Source organism: Microcaecilia unicolor, chromosome 7 (genome assembly GCF_901765095.1).
Source record: "Microcaecilia unicolor chromosome 7, aMicUni1.1, whole genome shotgun sequence".
Classification (NCBI taxonomy): Eukaryota; Metazoa; Chordata; class Amphibia; order Gymnophiona; family Siphonopidae; genus Microcaecilia; species Microcaecilia unicolor.
Window position 1 is genome coordinate 180,309,762 of NC_044037.1, and position 12,521 is coordinate 180,322,282.

General features: G+C 43.0%; 1 protein-coding gene across 2 annotated transcripts in view; it reads right to left on the reverse strand.

Annotated features, from left to right (window-relative positions):
• The window catches only part of FLACC1 (flagellum associated containing coiled-coil domains 1), a 114,243-nt gene that overhangs the window by 44,315 nt on the left and 57,407 nt on the right, over positions 1 to 12,521 (reverse strand). For both annotated transcript variants that reach the window (XM_030209620.1, XM_030209619.1), the window contains exons 8-10: positions 4,911 to 5,004; positions 2,482 to 2,543; positions 1,018 to 1,115 (exon numbers count right to left, since the gene is read on the reverse strand). In XM_030209620.1, the coding sequence (XP_030065480.1) occupies positions 1,018 to 1,115; positions 2,482 to 2,543; positions 4,911 to 5,004 (254 nt within the window). The remainder of the gene's footprint in view (positions 1 to 1,017; positions 1,116 to 2,481; positions 2,544 to 4,910; positions 5,005 to 12,521) is intronic.

Consider the following 12,521-nt stretch of genomic DNA (forward strand, 5'->3'; position numbering starts at 1 on the left):
TGTACACAGGTTTCAAAGGTTTAACTGTCAGCATTACAAACCACATAGAAAAACAGTAGGGCTAAAAATAGGCTTACATATTATACTGCATCAGGACTAATTTCTTGCTTCATAGCTTCCAGTTTACACCCAAGGCCCATCTTACAGATACAAGGCCCGGACCTAAGGCTAAGTCTATGTCTTAACACAATGGCCTTCTTTATGACCATATGAACTGGAAGTGAAAACACTTGGTTACTGAACTTTGTTGTATCAGGATCTGATTGCTGTAACAAACACTTTTGAAAATCCAAAAGTATATTTATCAGTCCAAATCCTGTCCCAATTCTATCACGGGAGTTGCTTTTGCTTGGCTTAGGTAGAAGTAACATGCGTGCCTCTATCTTAATAAAATTACCCCAGGGAAAGGTGGTGCATGTATATTTACATTTACCCTGAGACTGCTGTAATTATGTGCATGTATGTACCAGTATGAATTGGTGCCTATGTTCTTGTTTTATAAAATAAGTGGAGGAGTGGCCTAGTGGTTAGAGAACCAGGCTTAATCGCCAGAGGTGCCAGTTCAAGTTCAAATCCTGCTGCTGCTCCTTGTGATCTTGGGCAAGTCATTTAACCTTGCATTGCCTCACGTACAAAATTAGATTGTGAGCCCTCCAGGGACAGGGAAAACCCAGTGTACCTGAATGTAACACCTTGAGCTACTACTGAAAAAGGTGTCAACAAAATCCAAATAAATACATAATAAATAAGTGCAGAAGTAACAATCTACCTATTCTCCAGCCCCAGAATGCCTATGTGTGAATCATACAAAAGCAGGTACATTTATTATTTTACGTGTATACATCAGACAATTTTATAATTGCCTATATGCCAAAATCGCTGTAAATATTACCTCCATAAAGTCCGAGTAATTTTATTAAAAGTCATCTGCATGCATAAACTGATTTATGCACAGAAATGGCTTCAACAATTCTCTCCTTTGAGTTATTGTTTCCTTTTGAACGACTAGCACATTACCATACTTCCGTTGTGCTTCTGTTATCTGTTTCTCTAGCGTGGCTTTGGACTGCTCTCGTAAAGCATGGAGTTCGCTGGCATGAGTTTCCTGTAGTGTCCTGGAAGGTCCATGAAATAAAACCAGTGAGAAATTCTGAGACATTCTAAGCCCATCCCGCCCCTCATTCATCCAGCTAAGCTAGACCCACTTTGGAAAAGCATTATAATATGTTAAGTTAGAGATATCTAAAAATGAATACTGTATTAAGCATCTCTGTTCATAGTGATAACAACTAAAAACAAATTACTATATGGGCAATGAGGAGGTGAAGATGTACACCCTGTCCACAGCTATGCAATCTCCCTAATGTGCTAAATCCAATTTCAACAGTCCAAGCTTCAATCAGTGGGGGCACAATAGAAAATTTCCAAAAGAGTCCAGCAACACAATCAATATACACATAGGGAAATATTCATAGATATGACCTGAACAATGACTCTTGATACACTGAATCTCAGTCCAGTAATTCACTGATGTTACAATCGATCAAATATCAACTTTGATCACTTCATACAAATTTTTTTTTTTAATTTCAACATTGTTGCCTAGTTCAAACTTTCTTTAGAACCTGTAACCAACATGGTCCATGTTTCAAAAACCTGCATCAGGGCATATATCCTAAAAGAATCACAAAATACAAAATTTAGAATGATTCAACAATGTAAAATCTCAATATTACCTTGCTGTGCCTCAGCTTTACTCTAGTATAACATTTTCAAAATGGCATAAAATGTATTGTACTACTTTGGGATCTTGCCAGGTACTTGTAACCTGGATTAGCCACTGTTGGAAACAGGATGCTGGGCTTGATGGACCTTTGGTCTGTCCCAATATGGCAATACTTATGTACTTATGTATATGTACTTATGTTTTTGGATGCCATTTTGAAAATGTTATACTAGAGTAAAGCAGAGGCACAACGAGGTAAGATTGTTTGTATGGGGATTTTTGATAATATTCCCTCCTGTTTACTAAGCTGTGCTAGCTGCTGCCGACACCGCCCATTCAAAGTGAATGGGCTGTGTCGGCATTATCGCACGGCAGCCACTAACGCGGCTTATTAATCAGGGGAGGATTGTGTTTTTAGATTGTTGAATCATTCTAAATTTTGTATTTTGTTGGTTACAGATCCTTAAAGTTTGAATTAAGCAACAATGTTAGAATTTAAAAAGATTTTTGTATGAAGTGATTAAAGTTTGATATTTGATCAATTGCGACATCAGTGAATTACTGGACTGAGATTCAGTGTGACAAGAGTCATTGTTTAGGTCATATCTATGAACATTTCCCTGTGTGTATATTGATTGTGGTGCTGGACTCTTTTGAAGAAACCTCCCTAATGGGCAGCATATCACACATGATGAAATTTCAGCATTCAAATTACTTGCATTGTTTCTCTCATCTCATCTGGAATTATATGGTACCTGATCTCCGTTTCATTCTTCTGCTTCACTGCTGCAACGGTATCATTTAATTCCAGTGCCATCTTAAAAAAAATTATATAAAAAATAAAAGCACAGCCATACTGCAAAGTCAGAATATGATGAATCTAAACAGTAGAAAGACTGACTTAGGAGTAAGGTTCATTACTGTCACGGTATGCACAAAAATAGTCCATTTGGAGATATTGCTGCTACAAAGCAATTAAACAAAAACTGCTGCCCATCACATATTGACTGCAAAATGAATTTAAGGATCCATTTACTAAGCTGTGCTAGGCATTAGTGCTTGCCTAACACAACATAAAATAGCATACGTTGTTTTCTGCTGTTACTTTTTTCGAGCCTCCATTAAAATCAATGATTGAAGCCACCTGTGAAGGGTCGTCTATGTAGACCATCTGTAGCAGTTGAGGTTTCACTTTTTTAAAACTAGTTGTTTTGCTACAGCTTTCTTCCTTCAGTTTTTTGAACAAAATTGTCTTTTTGATATTTATTTTCTTAATTTTGTTCTCCAAAATTTTATACAGTTGTAATTGCCAAATTAGTGCACACGAATCCAAGCACTAAAAAAATATTTGTTTGGGGGGAGGGGTATGTCAGGGGGCGGAGACTGGGCATCTCTGCACTAAACAGTACGTCCACATTTTCCCGTACTAACTGGCTAGCACAGGACCACTGTGTGAGCCTTTATTATTTATAAAATGGGTGGCAGTAAATGCTCACACCATAAATTTTTTTTTAATGGTCGCATGCTGATGGGATCATTAGCATTTGGCATTAATACCAAAAATAGAAAATCGGACATTTTACAGCTGTGGAAAATGGCCTTAGCATTCTGAAAAACTCACGCAAGTGTGTGCTAAGGCCAGTTTTTGCCGCCGTTTAGTAAAAGGATCCCTTAAAGAGCTATTCTGATGCTTCCTAGCAGTTGGATTCAACTTTCCCTAGTATTAGGGTATATGGCTAGTTTTTTTACTGTAAGGTGTATTTTATCTATGACTGTATATTGAAGGGTCTGTTTACTATGCTAGCAGCTTCTGTGTGGCATTGCCGACACAGCCCATTCAAAGAGAATGGGCTGTGTTGGCACTAACACACAGCCAGCTGCACTACTGGCTTGGTAAACCACAGCGTGAATTTGGTGATTATATTGATTTCACTGTTGGGAGGAAGTGTTACCTTTTTGTATTATTATTGTATTCCGTGCCAGTCTTTGCGATTGCAGGCCCTGTGTGGACCAGTTTGGTTAAAACCACCCCCTCCCCACCCAATGCCAGAGACTTAAGATTTCAAATGAGGTAGCTGGGAAGATGAGAATGATTGTTTCCTAGGGTCTTGGCTAGCTCAGACTTGGAAAAGTTAGTGCTACTGCAGAGCTCACCCACATAACTTGTGAGGAGGTGAAGCAGAAAAGGCAATATCATGGCACTATCCCTCTGAGGAGTGAGAAACCAAAGGGCAAGGGGGAGTGAAAGGGAGGAGATGTATGGGCTAGCTGTCAGTGTGTTGGGAGGAGTATAGCACGCCAGTGCTGAGGAGCACAATTACCAAGGGGGAAGGGGAGGGAGAGAGATGGAGATGTAAAGGGAAAAAAAGCTTTACTTTTTGGTCAGCCAAAGCTGACTCAGTTAACTCAGTTAAGCACAGGCCCCTGTTCAAGCTTAAACCCGACTCTGATTGTATTTATTATTTTATATTAATGTACTGTATTGTTTTATGATTATGTAAACTGCTTATTCTATACCAAGGTGAGACAATGTTGAAAGCAATTTTTATACAAATATGTTTACCTGTGTAAAAACCTTTGAAAATTGTCCTCCCATTATGTGGGGAGGGCAATTGGGAGGAGGGGGCATACACATTGGTATAGAAATGGTAAACACAGAGTTTGCTTCCTTCCAACCCAAATGGTTGATTATCATCTCCCCCCCCCCCCCCACCCTCCCCTGCTACTGAGCCCACAGTGGTCAGTGTTTTTTTTTTAACTCCAGCTGCTGTAGGCAAAATAAATCCAAGTATTTAGCGGCAGTGTCAGGATAGTGGCTGCTGCAGAATATCTGGATAGAGTGTGTGCTGCCGCCATTATCCAAATTGTGGTGATATTCAGCTGCTATCTGGATAGTACTTAGGACAACTTTTTTGCTTTCCTAAATTATCTGAATAGTTATCTGGAAAACAGATGCTGAAAATTGCTGCTATCTGGATAACTTGTACCTCCGCCCTGACTCTACTCTGATCTGCCCTGACACTATCTGGATGGTGCCTCGGCGATCTGTAAAGATATTCTGCAGCACTATCTCTCTCAAAGGCATTTATACAGGTAGTAGGTGAAGCAACCTAGATATTGGATTCGGCCCAAATATCTCTAGTTTCTTTGCCACGGTGACGTGCATTGTCGAGGCACAACTCACCACTTCCTTTGTTTTGCGATGATCTTTTTTCTCCTGCTCCAGAAGTGTTATTAGATGGCCAATCTGGTCCTGAAAATCTTCAATAATACCATCTCTACAAAATAACATTCTGATTACTGGTAGCTCTAACCCATCAATCGGAACAGACAAATATGACTAATTTTACATTGCTGGTAGTTTCATGAATGCAAATTTGCTCAAAACTATCAGTCAGAGATTGCCTATGTTGACTACATAGTATTATATAATGAAAATTTAGGGGAAGGTACTACAGACCTTCAAGGGTACGATCCATTGTCTCTATAGATTGCCTATGGACCCCTGAATTTTAAAAAGGACAATGTGGATACCTTGCTATCCATGTACTTTTGTAGGAGCAAATAGCTGAACAGTGGAGATGACCAAGGACTAAGGTGTAGCCAAAATTCTTTCTTAAAATATCTTTAATAAATGAGTTGACATAAAATCATGCAATAAATTACATGACCTTCGAGAAGGACTCGACATGGGTCGTGTTTCGGTGGTAGTGCCTGCTTCAGGAGGCTAATATATATAGATTTGAACCAGAAAAATAGAAACATACATAAGTAAAACATATGGATGATGAAATAAGAGAATCACATAAATATAAAATCCAAATCCAGAAAAAGGTGAAAAACAGACACTTAGTGCTGATTGTGTAGGATGCATCTGAGATAGGGAAGATGGCCAAAGAAAATTTAAAAAAGAAATGAAACTCTTAAAAGTAGTGTAGTGGTATATGAAGGCATACTGGATGAGAGATCCATAAAACACGCATAACGTAACATGCCTAGACAGATAACGACATCGTTGATTATTAGAAAGTGTACTGATAAAATTAAAAGGGAACTCTTGGCACAGTATGCATGTTGAAAAATGGAAGTTTAAATGTACCCAGTGGCATAGCCAAGGGTGGGCCCGGGTGGGCCCAGGCCCATCCACTTTGGGCTCAGGCACACCCAGTAGCAGCACACCTATGATGTGGCTGGCAGGGATCCCCAAGCCCCACCATCCGAAAACTCCCAACAACTGTCCCTCCTGCATACTTTGTAAATAGCAGATCTTTGCCTGCAGTGAGAAGTGACTGATGCATACTGCTCGCACTGGCCCCACAGCTTTCCCTCTGATGTATTCCCGCCTATGCGGAAACAGGAATTTGCATCAGAGGGAAGGCTGTGGGGCCAACATGAGCAGGTGTATTAGTTACTGCTCACTGCTGGTGAAAATCTATTTAAAAGGTCTGCGGGGGGGGGGGGGGGGGGATGTTTGAGAGATCATATGGCATGCAGGTGAGAGAGGAAGAGACCAAATCACTTTTGGGACAAGGCAGAGTTCTTCTGCCCACCCGTCTTGAGCCCAGGCCCACCCAAAATTGGGTGTCTGGCTACGCCCCTGAATGTACCCAATGCATTTTGTGACAAAGACATACATACTAAACGTGCATCCAGGGAACAAAAATTCAAAAGCAAAAAAAAAGTGCAAATGAGGTTACAAAAACAACTTAAAACAGCTGTTCAAACTGAAAAAATATTACAGTGACACCTTATTCTAACAACTCATCTTGGAGAGGAAAAGTAGCCTAGTTGTTAGTGCAGCAGACTCTGATCCTGGGGAACTGGGTTTGGTTCCCACTACAGCTCCTTGTGACTCTGGGCAAATCACTTAACCCTCCATTGCCCCAGGTACAAATAAGTACCTGTACGTACTATGTAAACCACTTTGAATGTAGTTGCAAAAACCACAGAAAGGTGGTATATCAAGTCCCATTCCATATCTCATGTGAACCGATTGAGAGCGTGGGCTGGAAAGAAGCTGAAAGCACAAACCAATTTCTCTATGCAACACAACATAAATGAATTCACAGTGTTACAACAAGATGGTAAATTTATTAATAAATATGCCACTAAAAAACACCAAAAATTGCACTGAAAAGCTGAAATGCTATCAGGCTTATTTTCGAAAGAGAAGGGCGCCCATCTTCCGACAGAAATCGGGAGATGGGCGTCCTTGTCTCAGGGTCGCCCAAATCGGCATAATCAAAAGCCAATTTTGGGTGCCCTCAACTGCTTTCCGTTGCGGGGATGACCAAAGTTCACGGGGGCGTGTTGGCAGCGTAGCGAAGGCGGGACTGGGGTGTGCTTAAGAGATGGGCGTCCTCTGTCTATAATCGAAAAAAGAAGGGCATCCTTGACGAGCATTTGGCCGACTTTACTTGATCCATTTTTTCTTGCAACCAAGCCTCAAAAAGGTGCCCAAACTGACCAAATGACCATCGGAGGGAATCAGGGATGACCTCCCCTTACTCCCCCAGTGGTCACCAACCCCCTCCCATAGACAGCCTCTATGCCAGCCTCAGATGTCATACTCAGGTTCATGACAGCAGTATGCAGGTCCCTGGAGCAGTTTTAGGGGGTGCAGTGCACTTCAGGCAGGGGGCCCAGGCCCATCCCCCCCCCTACCTGTTGCAAGATCTGAGACAACATGGTTTTACCAGAGGGAAATCGTGCCAAACGAATCTCATTGAATTCTTTGCTTGGGTAACTGGAGAATTGAATCATCGACATGCTATAGACGTAATCTACTTAGATTTTAGCAAAGCTTTTGACACGGTTCCCCACAGGAGGCTCTTAAATAAACTCAATGGGCTGAAGATAGGTCCCGAAGTGGTGAAATGGATTAGGAACTGGTTGACGGACAGACGACAGAGGGTGGTGGTGAATGGAGTTCGCTCGGAGGAGGGAAAGGTGAGTAGTGGAGTGCCTCAGAGATCGGTGCTGGGGCCGATTCTGTTCAATATATTTGTGAGTGACATTGCCGTAGGGTTAGAAGGTAAAGTTTGCCTATTTGCGGATGGTACTAAGATTTGCAACAGAGTGGACACCCGGGAGGGAGTGGAAAGCATTAAAAAGGATCTGAGGAAGCTAGAAGAATGGCCTAAGGTTTGGCAATTAAAATTCAATGCCAAGAAATGCAAAGTGATGCACTTAGGGAGTAGAAACCCAAGAGAGACTTATGTGTTAGGCGGTGAGAGTCTGATAGATACTGAGGGGGAGAGGGATCTTGGGGTGATAGTATCCGAGGATCTGAAGGCGACGAAACAGTGTGACAAGGCGGTGGCCGTAGCAAGAAGGTTGCTAGGCTGTATAGAGAGAGGTGTGATCAGCAGAAGAAAGGAAGTGTTGATGCCCCTGTACAAGTCGTTGGTGAGGCCCCACCTGGAGTATTATGTTCAGTTTTGGAGGCCGTACCTTGCGAAGAATGTTAAAAAAATGGAAGCGGTGCAAAGAAAAGCTACGAGAATGGTACGGGATTTGCGTTCCAAGACGTATGAAAAGAGACTTGCTGACCTGAACATGTATACCCTGGAGGAAAGGAGGAACAGGGGTGATATGATACAGACGTTCAAATATTTGAAAGGTATTAATTCGCAAACAAATTTTTTCCGGAGATGGGAAGGCGGTAGAACGAGAGGACATGAAATGAGGTTGAAGGGGGGCAGCCTCAGGAAAGATGTCAGGAAGTATTTTTTCACAGAGAGGGTGGTGGATGCTTGGAATGCCCTCCCGCAGGAGGTGGTGGAGATGAAAATGGTAACGGAATTCAAATATGCGTGGGATATGCATAAAGGAATCCTGTGCAGAAGGAATGGATCCTCAGAAGCTTAGCCGAAATTGGGTGGCGGAGCAGGTGGGGGGAAGAGGGGTTGGTGGTTGGGAGGCAAGGATAGTGGAGGGCAGACTTATACGGTCTATGCCAGAGCCGGTGATAGGAGGCGGGACTGGTGGTTGGGAGGCAGGAAGTACTGCTGGGCAGACTTGTACGGTCTGTGCCCTGAATAAGGCAGGTACAAATCAAGGTAAGGTGTACACATATGTATGTCTTGTTGGGCAGACTGGATGGACCGTGCAGGTCTTTTTCTGCCGTCATCTACTATGTTAGACTTGTGGTGGTAAATGGGAGCCCTTCAAAACCCACCAGAAACCCACTGTACCTACATCTAGGTGCCCCCCGTTACCCTTTAAGGGCTATGGTAGTGTTGTACAGTTGTGGGTAGTCGGGTTTGGGGGGGCTCAGCACCCAAGGTAAGGGAGCTATGCACCTGGGATCAATATGTGAAGTCCACTGCAGTGCCCCCTAGGGTGCCCGGTTGGCGTCCTGGCATGTCAGGGGGACCAGTGCACTATGAATGCTGGCTCCTCCCACGACCAAATGGCTTGGATTTGGTTGTTTCTGAGATGGGCGTCCTTGGTTTCCATTATGGCCGAAAACCGGGGATGACCTTCTCTAAGGTCGACCATCTCAACATTTAGGTCGACCATCTCTAAGGTTGACCTAAATGTTGAGATTTGGGCGTCCCCGACCGTATTATTGAAATGAAAGATGGACACCCATCTTGTTTCGATAATATGGGTTTCCCTGCCCCTTCAAGGAGCCGTCCTGCGAGGACGGCCCCAGGAAAACTTGGGCGCCCCGTTCGATCATGCCCCTCTATGTGTTTCAGTGGCTATGTTTCATGTGTTCCAGTGATGTCAATGACATCACTGGAGTCTAAGAAGTGCAGTGAGGCAAGCACAAATATAATGAGATTTTTATATTTGTGTTTGCCTTGCTGCACTTCTCCGTTTCAGTGCAATTTTTGGCGTGGTGAATTTTAAGCACAAATATAGTTTATATGAGGGCAGCCCTTTGTGCATTAGAAAACTAACCCAGTTTAGGCTCCCCTTTTCTTTAAAAAAAAGTCTTGTATTAAGTTGTTCTGATAACATAGAAAACTTTTTTTCACATTTTTTCATATACAAAAGTGACTGTCTTAGCTTTTTTTTTAAAAAGTCCACCTTCTTTTTCCAAAAATTTCAGTTGGGATGATTTTAGAAATAGTTTTTAGAGGCTTTTTAGAGGGTTTTTCAGTGTGACCTATGACCCTTGCAGGTGGCATATATGCAGTTCTAGATACTGTATGAGAGCACTGGAATGCATGGCAGCTGAAACACATGGAGGGGCATTTTTGAAAGAAACGTCCAAGTTGCGATTTGGACATCTTTGCAAAATGTCGAAATCCAGGGGCGGGGAAAACCGTATTTTCAAAAAAAAAAAAATGGACGTCCATCTTTCGTTTCAAAAATACCATCAGATTTGGACATCTCTAGACATGGACGTTTCTGACTTTCGGTGATTTTCGAAACCAAAGACGTCCATGTCAAAAACGTCCAACTGCAAGCCATTTGGACATGGGAGGAGCCAGCATTTGTAGTGCACTGGTCCCCCTGACATGCCAGGAAACCAACCGGGCTTCATAAAATGCTCCCAGGAACATAGCTCCCTTACCTTGTATGCTGAGCCCCCAACCCCCCCCCCCAAACCCACTACCCACAACTGTACACCACTACCATAGCCCTTACGGGTGAAGGGGGGCACCTATATAAGGGTACAGTGGGTTTGTGATGGGTTTTGGAGAGCTCGCTGTTTCCTCCACAAATGTAACAGGTAGGGGGGGTATGGGCCTGGGTCCGCCTGTCTGACGTACATTGCAGTACCCACTAAAACTGCTCCTGGAACCTTCATGCGCTGTCATGGACCTGAGTATGACATCTGAGGCTAGCACGACATATTTTAAAAGATGTTTTTTGAGGATGGGAGGGGGTTAGTGACCACTGGGGGAGTAACGGGAGGTCATCCCTGATTCTCTCCGGTGGTCATCTGGTCATTTCGGGCACCTTTATGTGCCTTATTTGTAAAAAAAACACGTCAAGGTGAAAACATCCAAGTGTTTGTCAGGGACGTCCTTGCTTTTTTCGATTATGGGTCAGAAGTCCAAGGTTAGGCACGCCCAAGTCCCACCTTCGCTATGCCTCTGACCCACCCCCTTGAAATTTGGCCGTCCTTGTGATGGACTGCAGTTGGAGACATCCAAAATCGGGTTTTGATTATACCGATTTGGACGTCTCTGGGAGAAGGATGTCCATCTTCCGATTTATATCGAAAGATGGAAGTCCTTCTCTTTCGAAAATGAGCCTGATAGCGTTTTCAGCATTTCAGCTCTATTTTGGTAGAGTTTTTTGTGGCAAATTTATTATTATATTTACTATCTTGTTGTAACACTGTGAATTTCATTCATGTCATAGTGCATAGAAAAATTGGATTGTGCTTTCAGCTTCTTTCCAGCCTATGCTATTAGTCAGTTCACATGAGATGAGTTGTTAGAATAAGGTGTCACTGTAATATCACTCTCACTGATCACTTTAAGTGAAGGAGAAATGGTGCTGGCATGCTTTTCATGCATGCCACAAAGTAGAATTCCTATTTTAATTTTAGATTTTTTTTCTCTAGCGTACCTAGGGTGGGGCGGTGGGGGGGGGGGGGGGTGTGCGTGAGCAGGTACATGGCTACTGGCTGTGCAGGTTCCCTGCCCCGGAACAGGAAGTTGACATCAGAGGGGGCAGGGGACCGGGAGAGCAGATAGCCGCAAGCCTGCTCCGTGCACCCCCTTGGTTGGAGGAGGGGATGGGGTGCGTGCTGCTCAGGGGGTTTTTCACCCTGCCCTACCCAGAGGGGTGGTGCTTCACCCAGGTGCCATATAAGGTAAGTTTTTTTAACCTAAATTTGTTTTTTTACCACTCAGCTTTCTATCCTCCTCTTCATTTAATAGGACATACGTATATACATGTATTTTTGAGGAAGAAAAGCTGTGTTTGCCTCCATTTGAGGTACATGCCTTTCTCAATGCTTGTTTATCATTATGTTTTTTATTACATTTGTGGGGGTGCCACAGGGATCCATACTGTCTCCCATTTTATTTAATATCTACCTCAAGCCTCTGGCTGATCTGCTTCAGCCAACGGACACAAAATTCTATATCTGCGCTGATGATGTGCAACTATTCATACCCACTGAACCAGATCTAATTACAAATTAACTGCCTGTCTAACTGAAACACAGGAATGGGCAAACAACAACAAACTCTGCCTGAACCCAAACAAAACAGAGGTTTTTTGGGTACCTAATATAAGTGGACAAATACCTGACTTTAAAATACCTTTTGGGAAGTATGAACTCCCCTTATATCACAGGTCAGAAATCTTGGGATATTGCTACACTCATCACTCACCCTGATCTCACAAATTCAAACAATCTTTAAAAATGGTCTCTATCACCTGCAGCAGCTATGAAATCTCTCTCCAAATATTGATAAGACGAGTCTGACCACAGTGGTCCATGCCATGATAACATCACAACTAGACTACTGTAATACCCTGTACACTAAGACATGTCTGACCACAGTGGTCCATGCCATTATAACATCACGACTAGACTACTGTAATGCTCTGTACACTGGTCAAATCAAAGAGAGTTTGCATCAGGTCCAGGGGGCACGGGAGCAGGAACGGAAGGGAGCGGGCAGACTCCTGAAGAAGGTGCTCTGGCACCGAAATATGGCTGTGTTGAGCCATACTTTTTTTGATGTTACCAATAAACTTTTTTAAATCATACATCTTTCTCTCTGATTGGCCACCAGTATCAGCTACACGTGCTGTGATTGGCTGAGAGAGACCTGGAGGGAGGGACGTCCAAATAGTTTTGATTTGGACGTCC